This window comes from Kogia breviceps, chromosome 4, assembly GCF_026419965.1.
Source record: "Kogia breviceps isolate mKogBre1 chromosome 4, mKogBre1 haplotype 1, whole genome shotgun sequence".
Taxonomy (NCBI): Eukaryota; Metazoa; Chordata; class Mammalia; order Artiodactyla; family Physeteridae; genus Kogia; species Kogia breviceps.
This window is the reverse complement of record NC_081313.1, coordinates 164,018,326-164,044,860: the sequence shown is the minus strand read 5'-3', so window position 1 is coordinate 164,044,860 and position 26,535 is coordinate 164,018,326. Positions and strand designations below refer to the sequence as shown.

The following is a 26,535-nucleotide window of genomic DNA, read 5'->3' as shown; positions in this document are numbered from 1 at the left end:
CTGGCTTCTTTCATTTAGCATAACATTTTCAAGATTCATCCATGTTGTAGCATGTAACAATATTTCATTCCCTTTTTTAAAAAAAATAGTTCATTCCCTTTTATGTTTGAATAATATCCCATGGTAGGGATAGATCACATTTTGTTTCTCCATTCATTAGGTGATGGACATTTGGGTTGTTTCCACTTTGGGGCTATTATGAATAAACACTGCTATGAACATTTGTGCATATTTTTAAATGAGAAATAAAGTTTTCAATTCTCTGTAGGAATACACCTAGTAGTGGAACTGCTGGATCATACCGTAATTCTTTGTTTAACTTTTGGAAGAACTGTTGAATGAATTCTTTTCCACAGTGGCCCTCTGTTTTACATTCTCACAAACCATATAGGAGGGTTCCAACTGTTATTGTGCATCCTTTAGTTATAACCATCCTAGTGGGTGTGAAGTGGTTTTTTTTGTTTTGTTTTGTTTTTTAACTCATGGCTATATCAAGCATGTTCCTACCTGGGCATGAGATGGTGGAAGTCCTCTTCTTATGTAAACACCGAAGAGAGCATCCTTCCCAAGGGAGATATTGAACTTTAAGAACTGGGGTTGACTGATGTGAATCTGTGATCTCCAAAACACGCCAGGTGGGACTTCTTGGGTCACCCGCCGACCAACTTCTGCTTCGCCGCTGTCTATGCTGCTGTTCTTCAAGGACCAGGGCACTGGAAAAATAGGAATTGACATCAAGTCCGTGACATGTGTACACATTAGTTGGCTCTACATTTCTGTTTGATTATATGCCAGTATTTAAAAAAAATATGAAGGTGAAACCCATGGCAAATTTCTCTTTAGGTCACAACTTTAAATATCTAGGTTTTAAATAATAATCCTAGAAACTCATACCCCAGGGCATCTGAAATATTGGCACAGTGCTTGCTAAACTTCTGAGATTACTCTTTACTGATCAACTATCATAAGAGCTGGAGTTTGATAAGTACATGTAAACTCCAAATGTGACTGGGATGTAAAATGATCAGTAGGGAAGGGGAGAGTGATATTAATTTGGCACCAGATTTAATTCTTGCAGCTGTTATTTATTCTTTCCTGCCACAAACAAGTCCAATATACTCTGACATTCTCATAAATTAATAAAAAAAGAGCCAGCAGTGAACAAACATCAGTCCAAAATAAATAAAATAACTCAACAGGAAATGCTGACTTGCTCTAAGGCTGACCCAACATTGGGTGTCACCCTTTCCTCGCTTAAGAGGAGGGACTTAAGAACCGTGTGGAAACCACACCCCTCTCACGGTGACACTGGTGCATCTCTGTTGCATTATTTGAAATCACTTATATAGAAACCACTGGTTGCCCATACTCAGCAACCTTCAGAAATTTAATAATAGGAGTTCCAGAAATTCCTATTTTAAAAGAGGGTTTCTTAATAACAACGAAGTAGCCAGGGTCTCCTACACTTCGGAGGGTGGTTTTCTTTATGAATACAGAATTAAGAAAAAGCTGGGAGTTACTAGTAGTCGCCCAAGAAAAGTTAACTGATCTCTCAGAGCCTCATTATCATCCTCTCTAAAATGGGAACAAAACCTTGATGGAAGCTAGTTTTACATAGGTCATTTGTGATTCCTTCAAATGGATTCTGAACTTGAAAGCAAATATAAAACCACAATCTCCTATCGTCTTGAGAACTTCTAAACCAGTAGAAAGCAAATACAGAAAGAATTGAAGACATTTTGGTTTTGAGGGTCTTTTCACTTTTTGATTGATCACTTTGGTGGCCTTGTGGATCTCTCATGGGCAAAGGATGGGAAGCAAGCTCCCTCCTGCATTCTGTAATGGATGGACTCTTCTGAATATATTCATCTGTATTGGGCCACAATCCATTGCAAAAGCTTTGGATGGTCAAGAGAGGTCATAAGGTTGCAGAAGACTGGCATGGAAGGTTAGTGAGGCATTCTGACTTAGCTGACCTGGCTCTGTTATCATCTGGCCACTGTATCAAGACAATACTTGTAAATGACCTTGGTGCCAGTTTCTCATTCTGGAAAATGGAGAGGTGACATTCTTGGATGCCTAAAGGTTCTCCATATCTAAATTATAAAAGAAAAACCACAGAGTGACTTGAGGGTGTAAAGTTATTTTTTTTTCCCCATATTTTGTTCAATAGTGGATCAAATACAAAGTAAACAGGGGCTTAAAATAAAGTAGAAGACATGCTGCTTTGGACCTTAAGAAGAAACCCTTGACTTCTAGAATAGGGAAGAGGCTCCTACAGGAAGTTTGGAAGCTTCCATCACAAAGCACTGTTAGGAAGAAAAGAAACTAGTAATCCTTCGTGGTCAGCTCTTCAGATGGGGACTAGATGGTCTGCGCCTCAAACATTTTTATGTTGCCCATCAGATATGAAATACTTTCCTGGAGGGGAGGAATATTGCATAGCGTGTAAGATCAGAGACTCTGGGCTGAGACTGCCTTGGTTCAAATCCTAGCTTTGATACTTGGTGAAGTGTATCCATTCGCTGTGCCTCAGTTCCCTCCCTTGTATAATTGGGACACTATTATTATTTATTTCATAGCATTGTTAAGAGGATTTAATGAGCAATCCATGCAAAGCTCTTCGACTAATTTTTGGCACAAAGTAAGCACTAAATAAAAATTAGCTATCATGATTATTATTATCGGTAAGGCTCTACGCCTCAAAAGCATATTGTTTATTTTGCTGACATAATGACATATCCAGGGGGAGCCACTTGTTATCACCAGTTGATCAGAAGCTCTGATTATTATAAATTAAAGAGGAATTTGTACTTAAAAATGCTGCTTTGGGGCTTCCCTGGTGGCGCAGTGGTTGAGAATCCGCCTGCCGATGCAGGGGACACGGGTTCGTGCCCCGGTCCGGGAAGATCCCACGTGCCGTGGAGCGGCTGGGGCCGTGAGCCATGGCCGCTGAGCTTGCGCGTCCGGAGCCTGTGCTCCGCAACGGGGGAGGCCACAACAGTGAGAGGCCTGCGTACCGCAAAAAAAAAAAAAAAAAAAAAATGCTGCTTTGGATGGGCTCCTCTCCCCGCCAAATTAAAGCCTTTGGAGGAAAGGATACAATAAAAAGGATGCAGTAAGGAAGAGCTGTAGGAAAAAAATAAACCCAACCCTGGGGAAGAATGGTTTAGGAGTCTCTGCTAGGAGACCAAATGTAACCCCAGCAATCACAGTGTAGCAACAAGTTAAAGAAATGCACTAAAAATAAAAAAGAATTCTAAAGAAATCACTCATCTTTAAACTTAATAAAATGAGCTTTCTTTCATGTCTGTTGGGCTTTCAGGGGTTGCTGGGTTAATGACAGGCTATGAAAAAGAAGCAGGGAGTCGGCACCCACGAGCCCGCTAATCTGCTGTTGAAACTTAAACGGATTTTGATAATGTCAAACCAAATGAGGACGCCAGAGGTGGTGAAGAGGCTTCCAGGGAGCGGCTGCGCTGGAGAAATTCCGACAAGGAGCCTCAGGGGTTTGGTTCTTTTTTTTTTTTAAATAAATTTATGTATTTATTTGGCTGCATTGGGTCTTTGTTGCTGCACGTGGGCTTTCTCTAGTTGCGGCGAGCGGGGGCTACTCTTCATTGCGGTGCGCGGGCTTCCTATTGCAGTGGCTTCTCTTGTTGTGGAGCACAGGCTCTAGGCACACGGGCTTCAGTAGTTGTGGCCCGTGGGCTCAGTAGTTGTGGCTCGTGGGCTCTAGAGTGCAGGCTCAGTAGTTGTGGTACACGGTCTTAGTTGCTCTGCGGCATATGGGATCCTCCCGGACCTGGGCTCAAACCCGTGTCCCCTGCATTGGCAGGCGGATTCTTAACCACTGCCACCACCAGGGAAGTCTGGGTTTGGTTCTTACAGTAGTGGGGTCCCCCTTCTTTCAGTAGACCCCAACTTCAGGACACTGACGTCAGTAAATCAGCTGCTCCCACCAATGAATACAGGCTGACTTCTCAGCAGTCACACTCCCCCACCAGGGTTTCAGATGCCCCCCTCCTCATGTTCCATCCACCAAAGGAGGCAGTGCACCTGGGTGCTGAAGTATAGGTTTTGTAGCCAGACAACTGGGTTCAAATCCTGGCTCTGGTTCTTCCTGGCTGTGTGACCACCAGCAACTTGCTTAACCTCTCTGGGTCTTCATTCTCTTTTTGTTAAAATGGGAACAATAATAATAACTATCTCATAGGCTGACAGTAACAAATGGAAGTACACAAAGAAGGTCCCTAGCACATAATAATAGCAGAATAAATGCTAGTTACATTGAATTAAATAAAAGAATGAAAAACGATAAGGGAAAGTGTCTGGCTTTCTTGTTTTTTTTTTTTTACCATCTCCATTGGAGTATAATTGCTTTACAATGGTGTGTTAGTTTCTGCTGTATAACAAAGTGAGTCAGCTATATGTATACATATATCCTCACATCCCCTCCCTCTTGCGTCTCCCTCCCACCCTCCCTATCCCACCCCTCTAGGTGGTCACAAAGCACCGAGCTGATCTCCCTGTGCTATGTGGCTGCTTCCCACTAGCTATCTGTTTTACATTTGGTAGTGTATATATGTCCATGCCACTCTCTCACTTCGTCCCAGCTTACCCTCCCCCCTCCCCGTGTCCTCAAGTCCATTCTCTACATCTGCATTTTTATTCCTGTCCTGCCCCTAGGTTCTTCAGAATCACTTTTTTTTCTAGATTCCATATATATGTGTTAGTATACAGTATTTGTTTTTCTCTTTCTGACTTACTTCACCCTGTCTGACAGTCTCTAGGTGCATCCACCTCACTACAAATAACTCAATTTCGTTTCTTTTTATGGCTGAGTAATATTCCATGGCTTCCTTTTCAGAGTAAAGGATTTTCAAAAAGACATTATGTGTATATGTGATATGCATGTCTATACTTACATATATGTATATGTGCATATATGTGTATATATATGTATGTATGTATCTATCAAGAGAGAAGGGAGAGTCTAACTCTTCTGGAATAGACTTAACTATGGGAACAGGCTTAAAATAGGGAGTCAGGCTCTGTTTCCATTACTGATTTTTGGTGGGACTTACTAGAAGCCAGTTTGGTTATTTTGTGGATTAGCTTAGTTTATTGAAAATCCTGCTTTATTTAGTAACACTGAAATTAAGATCCAGTCAGCTATACCTTCACGCTGAAGCTCTTTTACCCTTTATACCCTGCCTCCTGCCAGATAAATGGGTGCTTTCTCTGTGTTTTCACAGCATTTACACTTAACTCTACTGCAGCACTGTTGTTGGGTACTATGTTGATTTTACTTTCCTTTCTAAGTGTCTCTCATTAGACGCTGTGCTCCCTGAGGTCAGGCAGGGCTACAAATTCATCTCTGGGTTCTCCATGGTTTGCACCTGGCAACCCATCTATAAATTCTTATTGAACTGAATCAAGTTTTATCCGCCCATCTGATGGGGTATTTTAACAAAACCCCTGTGACTACTGGGTGAAATGAGAGCCTTAAGAAAGATTTACTTTGAAAGGTTGCATGGAAACTGGCTTTAAAAAAAAAATTAAATCCTCTTTCGAAAGCTCCATGGGGAAATTTACTATCTAAAAGAAACTTCCTTATGAATCCTTCTGAAAAATCATGAGTCAACTCTTAATTTACCTTTTATATAAAGTCTTATAAACAAAAAAAAATGAGCCAAGGCAGCTGGAGTCTAGGGTATAGGTCATTGGATTAACAACCAAAAGGTAAGGGTCCTAATCCTGATGCTTTATGATACTGAACCATTTGTGGAAGGAACAGGGATGTAAATGAACTGTTCTGTTGAACTCCCATCTTTGTAACTAAGCAGCTGCTAGTTTTAGGCAGTTCAGCTCTCCAGGTCCCATTGTCCTTATCTCCATAAGAGTGGTTTGGACCCAAAGATACCTTAAGGGGCATTCCACCTTAGCCTACTGTGGTCTACAGAGCAAGCCAGGAGGGTCATCTCTGGGTTTGTGCTACAAAGACGCCTGTGTGGTGTCCGCGGGGGGAGGGGTTACAGAAAGTGAAGGTAACATCCCTTTTAACAAACCAGTGATTGCTTTCAAACTGAACTTTCCACATATGCAACTGAATTATTCGTTTGCAAAGAGTTTTCACTTTTTCCATATATATATATACACACATATATATACATCTGCATATAAATACCTTTAATATATATAAAATTTTCATTTTGAAATAATTTCAGATTTATGGAAAAAGTTCAAACAATGGTACAAAGATTCCTGCATATCCTTCACCCAGATTCCATAAATGTTACATACATTTGTGTTCTCTCTCTGCATATAAATATATATATTTTCTGAAACACTGAGTTAAGTTATAAACAGGTGGCTCCCTTACCTCTAAATATTTCCAAGTGTTTCTCCTAAAAACAAGGCCATTCTCTTTCAGAACCACAGTACAGTTATCACAAACAGAAAATTAACATTGATACAACCAAATATATCTAATTTATAGACCTTATTCAAATTTGCCAATTGTTACACTAATAGTCTTTATAGCCAAAGGAAAAATGACTTTTTCTACATACTTAAAAAAGAACCTTCAAGGGCTTCCCTGGTGGCGCAGTGGTTAAGAATCCGCCTGCCAATGCAGGGGACACGAGTTCGAGCCCCGGTCCGGGAAGATCCCACATGCCGCGGCGCAACTAAGCCCGTGCGCCACAACTACTGAGACTGCACTCTAGAGCCCGTGAGCCACAGCTACTGAAGCCCGTGCGCCTAGAGCCTGTGCTCCGCAATAAGAGAAGCCGCTGCAATGAGAAGCCCATGCACCACAACCAAGAGAAGCCCCCTCTCGCCACAAGACACAATGCAGCCAAAAATAAAAATAAAATAAATAAATAAAATTTTAAAAAAAGAACCCTCAAAATGAGTGGGCATAACTTCTATAACTTTAAAAATAATAAAAGGAAGAGAAAAGTTAGGCCAGTAGTGCCTCCCAAGAAGAGAAAAGTTAGGCCAATACTGCCTCCCAAGAGATGAAAAGGAAAGGTGGCTTTTGTAAATTGCTACAGCCAGCGTGGGGAACCATCTCCATGACTCTGTCCCTGGAGGTCAAATCCCTGGGCTGATGTCCAGGAGGTCTGTGCCACCCTCCAAGGTCAAAGAGGCCAGCAGCCCGGACCAGGCTCCCGGTCCCACAAACAAGGATCAGAACCTGGGCTCCCGGAGCCATGCCAGCTCTTCTAGGACCACAAACATGGTTAACCCCTAAAAGGGCGCCATCGAGAGACACTCAACAAGGAAACAAAGTAATTATGGTTTCTACCTTTACCTCCAAGATGGGTGTCCTCATATTGAGAAGTTCTGAGTCCTCAGGAGGCAATGATGCATGTGGAGCTGGTCAGCCCTGGGTTTGAATCCCAGCTCTGACAACTACTAGCCATGTGCCTTTGGGCTGATCCCTCTCCCTCTCTGAGTTTGTCTACTCCTCTGTATAATGGGGTTGCTTCTGAGGATTAACCAGAGTAACATAGGACGCCAATTTTAGGCACTTTTACATCTTTCTACCCAGTTGTTGTGCTGCCTGCAAAACACCTGTAACTATCCCAGATTTGGACGATAAATATGTGAAGATTTATTGATAGTTTATGATACCAGCTGCCTAGTGCACTATTAACTACAAGAGGGCCCAGGGCTGGAGTGGGCTGTAATGAAACAGACATCTTCCAGAGCAGCTGAAATCAATACACAATGAGTGGTCAATACATCTGCAGACCTGGCGGGGAACCTACTGCATGAATTAAAGTGCTACGGCCAGAGCAAGCAAAGGCCAGTTTATAAACACCCAAACTGCAGCTGTTAATGTGGGCTCTAGCTGCTTCTCAGGCGGGCAACTGAAAAGCAGCCATGTGTTTATTTCACAATGATCCATGCATGTGCCAAGCAATGCTGGGTGGGTCATTCACTCGTTTTCATGCAACGACTATTTATCAAGCATCGACTGTAGTGCTAGGTAATCTCTGGTCAATATCAAACGTTGGGGTATCTGTCATATTCCCATTATCCATTATCTAGGCAGCCTGAAGTCAGGGTCCCATGGACCCTTGGGTTTGCATTGACAGTATCAAGAACAGAGGAATTTAACACCATTCTGTAATCATTCTGTGTGAGTCCGGCCACCACCCTTGGGTTCTAGGCAATGACCAAGCGTGGTGTCCTGGCAAACAGGATGGAGTCCAGCCTCCATCTCCCAGAGCCGTGGCTTCCATGTCCAGTTTTTCTATCTACGAGCTGCACAGTGAAAAGTGGAGATGGTGATCATTTGGCCCTAAGAAGCAGATGCTTAAGACACTTTGGTTCTTGCTGGTTCGTCTCCAGCTTAAAGATGAGATTTCTGGGATTTTAGAGGCAACGCTCTAATGATCAGTTTCACAGGATAGTCCACGTCTGTAACTCCACGGAAGGTTTTGCTCATGGAAATGTGAAGCGACTGCTTATTTCAGACACATGTACCTAAGGTTCCAACCAGTTAAATAAGACTGATGTGGAGCAAAACAACAGCCTTCCACAGCCACATTAGAAGCTAATGATTTCAGAAAATGTTGCCCTAATTCATTTACGGAAACAGCAAGACTATTCCCCAAACAAGTGATAAAGGGAATGGACTCACAGTCATAGCAGGGAAATGAAGCCTCATGTTAATACTTCCTAAACTTAAACTGAACTCTGGAGGCCCCCTGGCATAAATCTGCCTTGCAGATTATTCTGCCTCACATATTTTTATCGATTGCAAATAAAGTTGAATTCAGAATATTGCTTCAGTCATTACACCTCGTTTCCATTTATTTGGGAATCAGGACAACCATCCGTGAATTCTGTTTAACCAAAAGACAGGCGAAAAGATTCTCCTAAGGACATTAGAATCACGAGCTCGTCTGAGTCAGCAGCAGCCCAGGAGCCTTCACCCGGCTGTTGCCTGGCTATTCTTTGGGAATAGACTTCCATCCTGAGCATCCACTGCGGCTGTTATAGTATGAGCAACATCGCACAGCAATAATGATTTTTATAAAATCCTTCAGCACTCAGAACTACACATGGCCTTTATTTCTTTTGGAACCTCAATTTGTCATCTTAGACAAAAATGGCCAAATCTCTGCCACTCAGGGTGTTAATAGATATTTATACATCTGACTGTTCAGGTGAACATGCTTCTGGTTAACAGATATTTATACATGTGACTGTTCAGGTGAACATGCTTCTGTATTAATAAGTAGTTCAGTTTATTAGTATCATTTATAGCAGCTAAAAAATTTATTGAGTGGTTACAACTTGCCACGTAGTCTCCTGATTCCTTTATGATTTTTTTTTCCTGTTTTTCAGACAAGAGGACCACAGGAGTAAAGTGACTCGCTTCGGATCACACAGGTCTTAAGTGGGAGAGCTGGGATCAAAAGCTCTGTCTGACCGTTTCTGAAACCCACATACGTAACCGCTAGGTTGACTGCATTTCAGACCCTGGGCTAAATACAAGAGAGACAAAGAGAGGCGTATCCAAGCAGATAGCAGAGACCAAGCTCCGGGTGTGCAGGTCTCTCTGAAAGAGAAGCATGTCAGTGAAAGTGAGGGCAAATGTGGCAGGAAGGGAAACTGGATCTCATTATTAATACCTATGTCAAGCCACGATGATGCCATGTACAACAGAAAGTATGCAACTGGGAACGGCTTGTGGGGGGCAATCAGAAGCTGAAATCCACCAGTGTGATGCGCTAAGTGGTACCCATCTGTAACAACGGTAGAATAGCATGGCCTCCAAAACGAGGGGGGTTGTTGCATTGGTATGTAGGTTGTCGGTGTATCTGCCAGTAGACGTGCAGTATCTCAATGGTTGGCTCGAACATAATGACCCCTTGTCCTTCTGGGAACTTCACCGACTTTGAAAAAGCCCCATGTAGGGAAGTGATCATTTTGGAACCCTGGGCTGTGTTCATTGAGAGGCTGATGAGAGCCAGAGGAAGAATTACCAACCTCCCTGCTAATCTGGCTCCTAGTACCACACATTAAGCCAACTAGTAAAAATCATTATGAAGTTTTTGCTGAAAGGGCAAGTGTAGAAAAACATGTTTCTAAACAGAATAACAGTCTTTGCCATTTTTTTCCAACTTGCATACCATCTGGAAATTCTGATTTTTTTTTTTTCAAAGGGTAGGAAAGAAATGTGCTCCAGGCACAAATAAATGTTTACAGCTGAGTTATAAACCGAGAATGGTGGGGCTTAAAACAGACATGCTGGCAGTGATGGAACTCAAGCTGCAGTGAGACAAATAATGCTGCAAGGAGCTGGCCAGCTCATTTTTGCACATTGGCCCTTTGGAATGGGAAGTCCTGCTTCCTACTGACCTCATCAAGCACATGGTTGAGAAGAAGTCGTCATCAGGGTTTGTCCCAATTCTTAGAGGGTAAAGGAAAAAGATGAGGTGGTAGGACTGTCTACCTTCACATTCCGAAGGCAGCCTTCGCCTTTGGAAAATACTGCACCTCGTAAGAAGTGGCAGCCTGTGGAGGCTTTTTAAATAGACCGACCGAGAGACGTTATGATGTCAGGAAAAACAACAAATATTCATGGATCTCTTATTAAGTATCTGATATCACACACCATATTCTATAAGTGACATCTCATTATGGGGGACAGCAAGCTTATGAGGGGGTACCATTTTACAGATGATTGGTCAGAGGCTGAGGGAGGGCAAATGACCTGTTTACATCCACACAGCTCCTCAGTGATGCAGCTGGTGTTTGCATCCTGTCAGACCAACCCCAGAGCCCCGTAGTATAGAGCATCTGTCAATGTAAAGTTATCCGAGAATATATTATACCCAACACTATGTCAAGAAGGAAAAACTGATGTATTGGAGGTTTGTCTTTCTCCCTAGTCTCCTACAACTTGTAGTTACAGACAAGTCCAAGGAGAGTAGAAATGGTTTTGTTCATGATCAAGACTAGTCAGCCAACTTTTCCTGTAAAGGGCCAGGCAGTAAGTATTTCAGCCTTTGGGGGCCATCTAGGCTCAGCTGCACCTACTCAACTCCATCGCCAGAGTGCAAAAGCAGCCAGGGACAATGAATGAACGTGGCTGTGTTCCAATAAATCTTTATTTGCAAAAACAGGTGGCTGGCCAGGATTTGGTCCATGAGATGCAGTTTGCCGACCCCAGATATAGAGGACACCTTGAATGTAAAATGCGTGTAGGTTTTGAGAGTGACCCATGAAATTCTACTTGGGAGCTTATTCTTTCTTAAGATCAGTGCACAAATTGGCTACATATGATGTGCCCTTTAAAAGTTCTTGTGTATTTTGCCTCTGGACCTAGCCAATCAAACTGGATTCCCTTATGCTACCTGACCAGGTCAGAACACTGTATTGAATCTTCGTTCTCAAGGCTTATCTAACCCCCGATCTATAGAACAAGTGCTCCGTGATCTTATAACGAAGACGTATGAGTTCGTTCCTTTTAACATAGAAATACGCTTGAGATGGTGAGTGATTCTGGCAGTCTGTGGGCTCCCCTTCCTTGATGTGAAATCCAACGACCAAATCAACCACGTTAAGTTTTAATGGAAAGAGAGAACGGAGGAAAAATAAACCGTGAACAACAACAAATGGAAAAGGGAAGACAAAGCCCAAAGAACATATATTCTCCCAACCAATTAATCAAGTGCTTTGTTTCTACTAACATATCAGAGCGTGTAGGCTGCGCTGTCTATTAGACTCCTTTCCAAATCTAAGCAGTGTAAACACTCCTAAAGACGAGGTAATGAAATCTCTATCGATGTGCCATCTTAGATGGGACTCACATGCCTGTGTTTTGCTTACATTTTAATTTGCTTCTGCTGGATACTTACCTAGTAATTGCTTAATAAGATTAACCTCCCCGGCAATGTGTGGTGTATCTTGATTAAAACATTATCGGAGTGAAGGATTATCGTACAGCACAAAAAAATGGAGAGGGTGGTATTTAATTAATTTATTGCCAATATATCTTGATTGTCTCTTTGAAACACTGGAAAAGTAGTCGATTGGAATTGATCCAGGTTATCTAAATGTATAGATTTGGACTGTGCAGAGGAGGTAGGTCACTGGGTAAAGAAATTCAAACGTAGGATCACTGCCTTTAAAAAGAGTTAGGCGGGTATAACACACCATTGTATAGCAATTATACTACAATACAGATGTTAAAAAAAAAAAAAGGTGGGTGTGTGAAAACACAAGTCATTTTTAAAACCAAACTTCACAACAACTTAAGACGAGATCCGATCTCTTCGGTCACAGGAAGAGTACTGTTTTGGCGTTCAGAAAGAAGATGTTCTGAGTTTTACTTCAACTTTAAGCAATTTCAAATGCTCAGACTTTATCATAAAAGTCCTCTTGACAAAATTCACTGCACAATGACTTGGTAACCTCTTTTCTGGCTCAGAACTCATTTGGAAAATATTCTGCTGTGTGTGATGTTATACAACTCACACAGTATTTTCAAAAGCAGGTGGCCTCCGAGGGGAAAAGTTCTGGCCTTTCCAAAGACACCATGGAAAATGTTTCTTTGTTCATTTAGAAACATCATACTCTTAGTTAGGACCTGTTCTTTTCCGGGAATCTTCTGTCCTGCTGGTGTGGAAGGCTCCAGTGGGGTTGGAAATGAAGCTTAATCACAAATGGGAAGAGAGGCCGACCTTCACTTGTGGAAGTTAGCCTATCGGTGATTCCCTTTTGTGAAGAACGCTATTTCAAAAGTGTTTGTGCGAATTCCCTGGCAGTCCAGTGGTCAGGACTCCGCTCTCTCACTGCTGAGGGCCCGGGTTCAATCCCTGGTCGGGGAGCTAAGATACCACAAGCTGTGAGGAGCGGCCCCCGCAAAAAGTTGCTTTTTAGTTAAAAAAAAAAAAGTGTTTGTATATAATCTCAGTATGTATATGGACATAAAATACATCCCTGTGCAAAAAAAAATGCATATTCACATTTCAAATGTGTATTCTGCACTCTTTTCAAAGGATGGAGTGCTGATTTGCAGATTAAAGGACATTTGTGGATCAAACATAACAGAGACCCCCCAAAAGCAGTGTTTCTCAAAGAGCAGCACCACGGACATTTTGGATGGGATACTTCTCATCGTAGGGGGCTCTCCTGTGCGTTGTAGGCTGTTTAACTGTATCTCAGCTTCTACCTACTAGATGCTGGTTGCACTTCTTCTAAATGTGACAATCAAAAAAAGTCTTCAGACCTTGCCAGATGTGCCCCTAGCGGGCAAAAACACCCCAGCTGAGAACCACTGCAGTAAAGGAAACTGAAGTTACATTTACAGGTGGTGTCAAGCCCTGGAGATGAGCAGACTGCAAATCTGAGGCCAGCATATCTGGCTCCTGGCTTTTGGGTCAGTTACGGTAAAATACACTTTTCATTTTCAGGTCTAGTCTTAGTCACTTGAGAATGGAGAGCATATAATTTCATCCTCAGATAAAACTTTTTCATGCTTACTTAAAGGTAATTTAGTGTTATGATTAGGATAGATGAGGAGAACGACTCTTAAAACCTCGATCAAAAGACGAAAAAGTCACACTTGAAGCATTAGGACAGCTCCGGAGAGGCTAATTTAAGCAACATTAGCATGTCAGGGATGATTAATGTACACCTCTATGGGAAGATGATTCTGGAATATCCTCTGTGGAAAACGCCTGATCTAGGAAAAACCCAACAGCTCCCTTAAAGATGTATACGGCACAGACCTGAGTTCAAATTTGTACCTGCCTACTTGTTGGAATTGGGGTAAATTTCTAAAACATCCTGGGCCCCAGTTTCTCCAAGATAATTTTTCTCCCTTTAGGGTTATTGCAGTTACACAACGTTAAATCTGGCACACAATAGGTGCCCAATAAATGTTTCCCTTACCATTGCTGAAATATCCCTGTGGGGTATTTTAAGAAATGTGGGGTGAACTGCCTAGTGTGCTAAGAGGCAGAGGGAAAAAGTCTGTGTTTGGAGAACGCTTCTGTGCAATCTCTTCTGTTTGTGATTTCCATCCTGAATCAAGCATCCTCCCCTACCCTGCATGCCAGCCTGCCTAATGGTGCCACTGGCTGTCTCTTAATTGCCCCACGTCCCCTCTTCTCCATGGTTCTGTTTTTTTCTCCTCCTTCTTAGCACCTTGTTAGCACCTTTTTTTTTCTTTTTTTCCTGCAAAAATACAGTTGCCTGATTGCTTCAGTAAACATTTCTATTGTCCCCTTCACTGTTTTGCCAAGGGAAGCTTTGTTCCCGAGTTGTCCAAACTCCTTTCTCTTCTCCCCCGAAGTGGAACAGCTCCGGGTCTTTCTCTTTCATGCCTTGCCAGGTGGTGCTTCTTCCCTGGAGAAGCTGCATCTCTGCCCTGGGGAGAGGGCTCTAGTCTACTGGCCCGTGCCGCCTGCTGCTCTCAGCTTTCCCCGTCAGGCAGGACTTTCTCCTGCTGCACTTGCTGCCGCTCCTGCCCAGGCCTTGAGATGCTTTCAATTAGCTCCAGACCCTGCCGGTCGCGGCAGATAGCATAGGGGTGCACATGGCTCTGAGCGGGCACCGCGCCAGCTCCGAGTGGCTCCAGCCAGACACAGCTCACAGACGGGAACAGCAGACAGCTTTGAACGGGGGTACCTAGAAAATGCGGGGCTTTTTTTCTCCCCTTTTTCTGCCTTTTGCCTACCTTACAAGATTCGGATTAGAAAACCTGAACCAGGTGGCGGGAGTTCTGAATTTTCCTGTGGCCTCAAGAGGGCGAGCTGCGGCTGTAACCTCACCTTTGCCTCCAGATGGCGCTGTTGTCACATCATCGTTTCCTGGTAAGCCGGTCCTTATCCCATTGTTAAAGGTGTGTCCATCTGCTGGCTGGAGTTGCCAATTGAGTCCGAGCAGATGCATGGCTGCAGGAGAGACAAAGTAATGAAAACATGAACAGAGAATTCAGCAATGCAGATGTCAAGGGGGAGGGCCAGGTGCCTTTTCCAAACGACTGCCTTTGAAGGAAGCTGCAGTTCAACGCTGGCTTGCCCCAGGCCTCAGGGATTAGCTAAATACAGAAGGCAAGTAGATAGGGGTAGTTGGGTTTCCTCTCCCAGTGGAGAGGAAACAACAGCCTCAGGGAGAGAGCATCCCCAGCGGTGGGCGGACCTTCCAAATGGTGCCACCATAAAGGGGGAAGTGCCCCTCTGGAATCACTGTAAAGGGCACTCTTCCATCCCTCCCAGCCTTTCCTGCACTCTGGACAGAGCTGTTTATAGACTGGTGGTCCAGGGGCATTGAAAAGAATAGTTTCCCCCAAACTGCTCACAATCTAAATCTGTTTCAAATCAACGCTCCCCCAATGGGGCCAGCCTGCTGGTTTGGTTCAGACGAGACTATACCTGCGCTGAAATACCAATGCAGCCTCCAGTATCTGCAGTAGTACTGGCCCACGGTAAAGCCCACCTCCCTGACTGTTTCAAACTTGACAAAGATTTTTCTGCTCCAGCCCTCCTCCTGACAAGTGAATATCTTTTCAGCCTAGGGTGGAAAAAGCTTGGGGGTAGCAGTGGAATGGAGTCCTCTTCTGGAAATAGTACTCCGGCGATTCACTGTCTCTCTCCCTCTCACCTGCCCTACCTGTACCCTTCCCCACAGTCCAAGATGAGACACAGAGTTCTGAAGCACTGCCTCTTTGCTAAGCAAACAAGCACGCCTACAAAACTCTCGTTTTACTCCCATGCAACCTCCAACTCCAGACACCAAACTTCTTTCTGGTGGTCCTTGTCACTCTGTTGGTGCGAATACCCCACGTCACGGTTAGTTGAGCTAAGCCAATATCCCCCTACGTCTGACGGCTCTTGGCGAGTTGTTCTTACTGTGTGGAGTGAAAGGCAAGTTCCACACACCTGCATCCTTTCAAAGTCTTTACCTAAGAAATGCTTCCTTCCCCTGCATATTTCTCAGCCAGGCAATAACCACCACATGTCTGTCTGGCATTTCAACCAGACACAGGTTGATGCCTTTGCTACAGTTTCCAGCACTGCAGGAGGGAAAGGGCTGTTGACAGGGGAAGGTTCCTAGTATGACGCCGGGATGGGAGAAACAATTAACCACAGGAAACGCAATTAACAATGCTTAGGAAATTGTTCACACAGCAATTAATTCTGCTTGCTTACCACCACCTAAAGTCAGGCTGCATTCTTTTAAGGTTAAAAACCTACCTTCAAACCTTACAGCTCAGATTGATGGCCATGGATGAAGGTGGCAAGGTGTCCCTGCGGGTACATCTGCTTTTTTCTTACACACATCCCCACCTCAGAACCAAGTTTTCTTGCTCTACATTACTCCGAAGTGCAAGGCCCAACTACTGCAACTCTTCGAGATGATACATGCTAATAAGAATAAGTGACATTTACTGTACACTTTCTGTCTGGGTAACACCTAATTTTCTCCTGCAGTTTGTCTGTTCTATGTAGGTCACTTAGTTGAAGAGGCCAGATTCGATTGCCTCAAATAATGACATATTTTCACTGTACAGAGGTCAGGACATGAGGACTAATCGTGGCAGCTTCAAGATAACGATAGCTTCTGATTTGTAATTACCAGGCGAAGGGAGCCAAGGAATTAGCTATTTTTAAAAGATTTCCAAAAAAAACATACTATTGGGTTATCGGCGCTTGCCTCGAGCCAGCTTGCTGCTGCACTGGAGATGTGGTTCTTTCAAGGAGGGTCTCTGTGTTTTAAGAGAGACACAGATAGATACTGCAGACCCAGCTGGGGCCCAGGCCTTACAAAGTTTTGATTTTTCACGTCTAGAAAAGGAAGTGATGGGTCCATCAGGCAACCTCCCCAGTGCTCCATCAATATGAAAACTCTTGTCAAAACTGCTCCCCTTTCCTGGTACTCAATCCTGTCATTCCAAGGTGCAGAACATACTGCAACCATCAGCTTTGGGAGATCAGAGAGCAAGCAATACACCAATCTTACTGGATATACCGAGGGCGTCCACGAAACGGTGGTCTCTGTTTGCAAAGATGCCTGCCCCGCCCTTGCTTTTAATCTTGGGTTCCATAGCATCTATTTTAAAAAAAAAAAGTATTCTGAAAACAAGAAGACCACAGATGGGGTGAGAAGAGTTCCGGTCAGAGTATACAAGTAACTTCTCAGACGACTCCCAGAAGTGAAAGGAAAAATAAGAAAGTGAGATGAAGATGGAAAAAGGACAAACGCCAAATCTGCGGTGCATAAGCTCTGTCCTCCCAGTAGACGCGATGCGACTCAAGTTGCAAAATGAAACTCAAGTTTGGGCATACTTTCTGTTGTTGATATGAACGTTAAGTAAATAAGTGAGAACTATATCAGGGTATAACCACCTCCTCTCGGTTTTTGTTTTTTTGTAGGTGGGGTGTTGCCTGGAGTCTGAAATAGGCTTTTGTTTGCACTTTTTATTTTTTTCTTGGTCAGCTATTCCTTTTCTCTTACTTCAGTAGGAAAATGAGAATATCTTTCTGGCCTGTGGGGATGGACTAAAGTGTCCTTAGGATAAAGACCCAAGGGAGCTGTGAAGTAAATGAGTTTCCTGACTAACCAGAATTCTATTTCTTATTCTGCTACTGATTTGCTTGAGGGCGGGGGCTGAGAAATCAGTCAATCTCTCTCTTTACCTTTTGTAAAGGTTTCCCTTTACAGGTAGGATAATGGCTGCTTAGGGCCAGAGGGAGGTTCAGCAACTGCCACCCCCTGAAGATTTATTGATAGCAGAGTATCTTGAACATAGAAGGTGCTCCATAAGTGTTCATTAGAATCAGTAATGAGACATGGGGGCAGATGTGAGGGGTTGGATTGTAGGACACGATACTCTTTATAAATAAAAAACACATAATACAGAGGTGTAAAGGATGGAGTGAAACAGTGCTGGCAACTATACGGAGGGGTCTGCAAAGAGAAGCTTTTTGATGATTAGTGTATTAATACCTGCTGCCCGTCCTTGGACCCCTTCTATGGCCAGCACCGTGGTAGACATTCTACAGATATTATCTCAAGACCCGCAGCTTACATTTGAGGTGGGTGCCATCATCATGCCCATTTCACAGACGAGGAAGCTGGTGACTGTAAAGTTTGATCACAGGGGGCTTTTGGAATACAAGGAGGATTACAGTGGGAGGCAGTTGGCTGCTTCATATTTCATAGCGATCTGGTTATAAATTCTGGTTTGCAGTGGACTCTTGGCAAACCTGGTCTCTTTCTTGCAACTCATGATAATCTCCCTGTGGTTGAGGCATCTCCAATTTTGTATAGTCAGCACCCCACTCCTGAGGGGGGGGTTACATCATAGCTCCTCACCTTGTTAATCTCACCGCACACGCTGCATACCTTTTCCTCCTGCCACATCATCAGCCTGGGTCTGGAGCGAGGACAGCATGGTCCAGAGCCACGGCTGACCGGTGACAGAATACAGAATGACTGGAGAAAGGAACTGTTACTGTTGTAAGCCATGGAGAGTTTGGGGTTCTTTGTTACAGCAGCATGCCTGAGCCAATCTTGACTGATACGTTCAAGTAAGTATACGGTAAGCGAGAAATTCCACTTTTATACTCTAGGTGTCCGTGTAGTCCTTAAAGTTATTCACTTACCGGGTCAGGATCCTTTCTAAAACCCAGCCAGGAAGAGTTTGCACATATTTACAGCCACTACATTAGCCTCTATGAACAACAACAACAACAAGTAGCTCTTTAAACATTATGTCATACTATCTCCAACTTTGATCAACTCTCAGAATCGGACTTAGAAAGCTGAGAAGGCTCAGAGTATCCAGAGTTACTGCTTCTTCACCTCAAGATTTTGGGCGAACACGGGCCTCATCATTTTCTCCCAAAAGACATCTGGATGCAGTGGGGTGGCCCCCTCCCCCAATCCCCACAAATGCTCCAGCAGCTCATCCCAAAAGGTCCTGTTCAGGGCTTCCCTGGTGGCGCAGTGGTTGAGAGTCCGCCTGCCGATGCAGGGGACACGGGTTCGTGCCCCGGTCTGGGAAGATCCCACGTGCCGCAGAGCGGCTGGCCCCGTGAGCCGTGGCCGCTGAGCCTGCGTGTCCGGAGCCTGTGCTCTGCAACGGGAGAGGCCACCGCAGTGAGAGGCCCGCGTACCACACACACAAAAAAACACAAAAGGTCCTGTTCAGACCATCTGAGGGCCAGAAGTGAAGTGAGTTTGGGAGACCCTCTCCCTAATGTTATTCACCCCCCCCACTGACAGCCTAAATGTACAGTTTATCATGGTTTGACAGGCTCTGCTCCAGAGAGATCCTGGGATGCAACAAGGGGGCTCCATGAGTCAGCAGGGACAAAACAGGGAAAGGCTCCAAGGGGAAGTTCATGTAATCCAGGTGGCAGCTGGGAAATCAGCCACCAAAAACACAAGAGGGCAGCCAAACTCTGAAAGTAGCCCTCTGGCTAATTGGAGAAAACTTTTCATCAGGTGTTGAAAATGAACCAAGATGGGATGGACAGACCACACACAGATCCCAGATTTTCAGCAGGAATAATAAACAGACCTACCTGGAGTTACGGTGCTATTTTCATACTGAAGTTGCCTGTGTTTGTGCCCGATGGGGTCCGACAGAAAAACTCAGGGGGGAGCCAAAGCAAAGGGAAGAGAGAGGGGTTGGCTGCAGGTAAAAGAATTCCCCGGTAACCACAAGGAAGGAGACTGTAGGCCTTGAAAAGTGGCAGCTTGGAACGGGGGTTGTCTGAAATAGTAATCAGGGTATGTGTGGGCCCTGCTCGGTGCCACTTAGAACCTTCCATGTTCACTGGCTGGCAGAGGATCAAGTTGACAGGAGGGCCAATCAATATGTCAGCAACGCTTCCCAGAGAGCTGCTCAGCCCTTGCTTGTCAAAGAGGGCAAACACGGGGGCCACGGGCGTTCTGCGTTTGCCGAGCGGGTCCCCAGGAACCGGGGGTATCTTTAAAGATCAGTCTTGTCAATACATAACTGGAGGAAGAGATTGGACTTTCCCTTTGAAAATGGAAGGCTTCAGGCCAAGCAGAGCTTAGGGAGGGGAGGGAGTCAAGCTTGCTGGGTCTTGTGGCTCAGCCTGCGATCAGATTCACAAGGGCCTTAGAGATGACGGCAAAGCTCCTTCAGAGACCAAGGCAGGATGATGGGAAGGGTCAGGGCTGGGTCTGCCCACCCTGACATCACCCGATTTAGTCAACAACGCCAGGGCTCCCGTGGAAAATGTAGCCGATTCTGAAAGGGCCCCTGCCCGGATGACAGAAAAAAAACTGCCAGTGGAATACTCGGAGCTCAAATGCACCAATGCTGACCTCGAACCTGCACAGGCAGTCTGTAAAGGCACTTTTGCAAGTAGCAGGGAAAATTAACACATTGCAAATGAGCCTCCTCGATGATGGTGACAATGAACATTTATTTCGGCACTGTGCCAGGTACTGGGCTAATTACATTATTTGCATCATTTATTCATCATTTATCGTTCAGCAGATATTTATTGAGCCCCTACAGTGTGTTAGGTGTGTATTCCTAGGCACCAGGAATAAAGCAGTTAACAAGACAAGTTCCTCGCTCTCGGGGGGAAAAGAGAATCCAAACACATAAGCGAAGAGTAGAGTACAGGGCTAGGGAATGCCAGGGCATGGGGGTTTGGGAAATTGAACTTTTTTGGTTTAATTGTAGACCAATTAAAGATGATTGTCTGTGATGGGTAAATCTGAGCCAAGGCTTGAAGGAAGTGAGAAAGCAATTCATGCTGACATCAGGTTTGAGTGAAGTTAGGGGAAAAGGAGAGTGTGGGGGGATCCGTGGCGGGGAGTGGGTGCCCTTGGAAGGGGTCTGCCTTATATTTGGGTGACATGGGATGACCCTGGAGGATTCCAAAGAGGATGAAAGCTCATTTATTTTCATTCTCACCCTGTGAGGTGGTAATATAATCTACATTTTCTAGATGAGGAAATTGAGGCTTGGAGAGGTTAAGTGACTTGCCCAAGATCACACAGCCAGGAAGTGGGAAATCTGGGATTCAAACTGAGACACTTGTACCTGCAGAGTCGACCACCATGCTCTCCTGCTAGTGACTCAGTCTCTCTGAGTCCTCACTGGAGGCCATCAGGCCCTTGGAGTTCTTTAAATGAACCACTACTTTGCCAAGACTGAACAAGGCAGGTGGGCTACAGAACCACTTCCTAAATACTGTCAAGGCTCACGCGGGAACAGACACCTCCTTGTGTAAGCAGTCATTAGTCCTCTATAAATATAAAAACCAGTTTGCTATTTAACTTAAAGGAATCGCCGTTGTCAATAGAAAATAAATCTGTTGGACAACTTCAATTTACCATCCTGCTGGCTAAAAATCAATATGTTTGGTGACATTTTCCTTGGTGAGTTTGCTTATCATCCTTCAGGGATGCAGTAGAGTACAGTGGGTCTTCCTTAAAGAGGTGAGGGCCCACTGCAATGTATTAACGTATTAATTATCCTTTTTAGGAAGGCTGTCAGTGCCAAAATGACCTTCTGCCTAAAAGAAGAGACGTAAACAAAACCATGAGGGATAACATTCTCAGAAATGCCCCAAGTCTTAAAGGAGTTAAAAATTTTTTAATCTTAAAGGAGTTTAAAAAGAAATCCCTTCCAAACCACCTTGGTGAAGTGATTTCTTTTAGTTTCGCCCCATTGTATCTCAATACACTGAATGGAATAAATTTTCAAAGCACTGCAGGGAAGTTACACCCACAAATCCCTTTACTAGTAATGGGATTTGTGCACCTATCTGCTAAGAATGCTGTGAAAACGTACTTGCCTGTGTCCAACTTCCAGCCTTCAGCTTCCAAAATGGTTGCAAAGCTTATGGCCCAGGAATTACACAGACGAGGAAGGATGAGTTGTAGATACGATACCAGCATCCTGGCAGGACCACGGGAAATGAGAGGGGCTTGGGAGAAATGCACCTGCATTTACCCCTCTACCTGCACTCTCTCATCTTCCAGCTACGGTGCTAAAGTGGTCCTCGGCATGAATTCTGTCTGCGCCTTTCTAATTCTAGTCCCTCACACGAGCAGGGAGACTTTCTGGCCTGCATATCTGCCATGAGGATGAGGTGAGAGTTGCATGAGACAGCTCGGGGACCAGAGAGCAGTGTGTTCCCGAGACAAGAAGAATCCACATGGAGGGACCAGCACATTAATCTATTCCTGTGACAGGCTTGGGATGGTACAGTGAGGGGGAAGTGGTATGAGGTTAATCAATTCCTGTGTTTGGAGGAAACAAACGGGGCTCCTTGCCGCTTTAGGGTGCATGGTGCCCCCAAGCAGGTGTCCTCTCCACCAGCTCCGTCCCCTTGGAGCTGCTGCACTGCAGGTGGCAACTATTAACAGTGTGGGTATGTGGTGTCTGGTGTGCTCAGGTGACCTCTAACAAGGCCCCCTGGCTCCCAGCATCACCAGGCAGATCGATACGCAAGACAGACCCATGAGCTCACATCCACTTTCTGTTTCTGGTGCCGGGTCCCCAGGAACGTACACTGGAGGACAGGCGATGCTGGCCAGGCATCCCATTGTCCACTGAGTCAGCTCATCCTTGGGCTGATAAATACACACCTGGAGCCATTCAACGTACAGAGCATCATTTCCCACCCCAGACTACTCCGTTCCTGCTGCTATTTTTCCCTGGAAAGAACTAAAATAAAAGCCTTTCTTTCTCCAAGAAAGGACCCATGTGATCAAAATACCTTTAGAGAATGATAACATCGGTAGGTTTTATTCTTCAAATAAATCACGGTCTCGGATTTTAAGAGCTTTTGTGATAGCAGAACACATCCCCACAATCCATACACGTATACCTCAATGCATCTTTCTTCCTCCCTACCCCGAAGCTTGTCATTCAGTGTCAACAATGCAAACATCATTTGTCTTTCTTTAAAGAACAGCAACCAGCAGTCCTGTTCAAGAGGGGGCTGGTCCACAAGACCACCGACTACAAAAGGAAGGCGACATGGGCTGCACGCGGCACGCGGCCACCGGAATCCTAGGAAGCAGACGTCATGAATGTTTTAGAGGATGAGATGTCATATCGATCAGGAGATGTGCTGCGTGTGCTGGAACAAAGAGGGGGAACTCTCTCGTGAAAAATAGCCTTCTGCCAGAGAGAGTGGGGAGGGGGTTCTGGGAGGTGGCCATTAGGGCGCTGGCTCTACTCTGTTCCCTCAGCTGCAGCAAACGAGGAAAAGAGAGTCTGGAGTCACTTCCCTTCCTGAGTCCCGGGCAGCCCCCAGCAGACCACTCCCAGAGAGCCTTATGATTGAACTCAGAGCCCACAGCCAGGCAGCCTGAGATTGGCCACCAAGCCAGGGGGACTTAGGAACAGGATAAAGGAAGAGTTATCTCCCCATCTTGGGTCCCTGAGAGATTCAGTCCCATCAGGGTTCAAATCCCCTCACTACTACTCATAAGCAGATGAACTTGTACCAATGAATTCACGTCTCTGAGCTTCGCTTTCCTTAGCTAGAATAAAAGCTAACATTTTTATAAAGTATTGACTCAGGGGCCAACATTCTGCTGAGCACTTGGTATACATTACTTTTTTTGCCCTTTACAATAAACCTGGAGGTGGGTACTCTTATCATTCCCATTTGGTGATGAAAAAATTGACGCAGAAAGGTGTCGGGAACTTTGCCCACACTGATAGGGCTCACAGTTGGGGCAGCTGGTTATGGAATCAAGCACATGCTCTCAGCCCTTTATATCTCTATGGGGAGAGGGGTGATCAAACCAACCTTGTAGGGCATTGTGATATAAAGGAGACAGGAACCTGGGAGTATCAAACACAAAGGAGGCACTCAAGAAACGTGTCTCACTTCCTGTTGGGTCTCGGATCACTCTGTCATTACAACAATGGTGATCGTGGCTAACTTTTATTGAGCCCTGACTGTGTGCCAGGCATCAATTTTATGGAGTGTGTATATTATTCTCCCGTCTCATAGGTGAAGACGCTGAAGCTCAAGGAACTGAAGTGACATGCAGCTGGTAAGTGGTCGAGGGGTGATTTGAACCTGAGCCCCGTGACACCTACGGCCTGAGTACTGCACCACCCAACTCATAGCAGGACTACTGTCAGCTCAAAGTCCAATACCAGTGAAGATGAGGGATGTACATTCATCTAGATATTCTCCCCCCATTGGCCTGAATCCCCTATCAGAGACACCTTTGTGGCTTCCTTTTCTGCATCCCATCAGAATGGCAGAGCCACAGTCAAGAGGTGCTCAAAGGTCATCTGGTCCACACCTTTGCTGTACAGATGGTGCCCGTGACAGCCAGTGACTGGCTGAGCCAGGGTTTGAAATTTGGTCTCTTGATTCTTTGTCTGGTGCCCTCTCTTACTGTCTCGTCCACCTCCTTAAAGATGGAGAAGCTGATGGGCAATGAAATGCCCTAAAAAACAGACAATGAGGGCACTGCAGAGAAGCCTTCTCCTCTCACCTAAGATTTTTTTTTTTTTTTTTTTTTTTTTTTGTGGTATATGGGCCTCTCACTGTTGTGGCCCCTCTCATTGCAGAGCACAGGCTCCCGGACGCACAGGCTCAGCGGCCATGGCTCACGGGCCCAGCCGCTCCGCGGCACGTGGGATCCTCCCGGACCGGGGCACGAGCCCGTGTCCCCTGCATCGGCAGGCGGACTCTCAACCACTGCGCCACCCGGGAAGGCCCTCACCTAAGATTTTTATTACTATGATTTGCAATGCAGGGCATGAGCAAAAATAACCTGTTAATAAATTAGTCAACAAAAGGGGCATTACGGTTCTTTCTGATCCTAAATTCATTAGCTCGGCTTTCTATGAAAAATTACTTCTACTACAGAAGTTCATTCACACCTACAATCTAAAAATCACTATTTTTCTATTTCTACCCGGTCCAAGGATGTCGTGGTCGATATAGATGTGTTCCCTCCTGCGTGTGAACTTGGTAATTTTTCAGGAGTGAGAAATGAGTTGAAGAAATAAGGACGTTGAACAAATCCTGTATGTAATTCTCATTTCAATTTGGTCATTTGTTCAGCAAAGCCAAATTAGGCACATGGGGAGGCTGCCAGTGTTCTTTTCAATTTTTAATTTTTGACATGGTTCACTCAAGGATTTTTTTTTTCAACTCAGGAATAAAAAAATCTCATGTTACAGTAAATTGGGCTTGCTCTTTCTCTTAAATGGCTTTTAGTTAAGTGGATTTCACATGCCTAACCTAAAACATTTAAAACTTGATTCTGATGGAAAGAAACATCACGTTAAAAAAAAAAAAAAATTAGTTCTCTCTCCCGGGGATTGATCATACAGTAGGAACTGAAAATCCCAGAAATATGGAAGTCCTGGGTCTCTGATATGCTTAATATCAACACAGTCAACTTTTTACCAGGAGAAAGCTAGTCTGGAGAAAAAAGGATACCTTCTTTTCGGAATGCAAGCCACCTAAATCCATCAAAAGAGAACATTTTCCTCTGCAATTAGATAAATGACACAATTAGGCTTATTTGGAGTTTTTGACAGTTTACTTGGTAGAGGTAATTTCAGGGGCTTTAAGTGACACTTAAGTCCCACACATTTCTTTCCTGCTGAAGGTACACATTTTTCTCAACAGGTAGCGGCATTGTAACTGCTGTGGCATTTTGGGCTTGTACAAAAGCATTGCAATGGCAGCAGAAAGACATTCAACACGGTTCATAATTAACCTTCCTCCTCCCTTCGGCTGGTGTCCCCTCCCCAACCCCCGCATCCCCAATTACTCGATGGAAGATCCCAACTCAGGTGTACCTCAATTCACCTCCAGGCGGGGTTGGTGTCTCCTCTAATACCAGCCTGGGAGAGAGATGCTCCCTGACCCACATGTTTGGAGCTCAAGAAGGATGAACACGTTTGAAAAGTTCCCCCACTTGTTTTTATTACTTAAATCTTTGAGGCTGAAGTTTCTAAAATGTCTACATTAGTTTTATCTGATTTCATTTAGTCTTTAATTTAAGACACTACTGTGGTAGATATTTTATTATCCCTATTTTACAAATGAAGAGAATGAGACACCAGTTATACAACACGCCCAAGGTCAAGGGCTGCCAGAGTTAAAAAAAAAAGAAGTTAAATCTGGCAATTCTACCAAGTCCCCATAGTTAGACTAAATCTCAGAGAGACCTCTGTCCTTCTGCAGCCCCAGGAACAGCCCCCTGGCTGCTGCCCTCAGATCCTCTAAGTTTAGTTCCAGAAATTCCAGAAAGAATTGTCCAAGGTAACCAGAGTTGGGTCTCTCCTCTGAACTTCTAGAGTTCTCTAATCTAAATGTCATTTGCATTCTGCTTCCAGCAACAGAAATATAACACGAGCCACATATGTAACTTAAAATGTTCTAGTAACCACATCAAATAGGTAAGAATAAATGTCATGCTTTCAACCTAATACATCCAGAACATTATCACTTCAAAATGTAATCAATGTAAAAATCATTTTTCCTTAAGTATTCCAAATCTGGCTTGTAT

General features: G+C 44.5%; 1 protein-coding gene across 13 annotated transcripts in view; it reads right to left on the bottom strand.

The window, feature by feature from the left end:
- The window catches only part of TENM2 (teneurin transmembrane protein 2), a 3,844,234-nt gene that overhangs the window by 236,415 nt on the left and 3,581,284 nt on the right, over positions 1-26,535 (bottom strand). For all 13 annotated transcript variants that reach the window (XM_067032280.1, XM_059063069.2, XM_067032278.1 and 10 more), the window contains 2 exons: positions 14,808-14,930; positions 508-713 (listed from right to left, as the gene is read on the bottom strand). In XM_067032280.1, the coding sequence (XP_066888381.1) occupies positions 508-713; positions 14,808-14,930 (329 nt within the window). The remainder of the gene's footprint in view (positions 1-507; positions 714-14,807; positions 14,931-26,535) is intronic.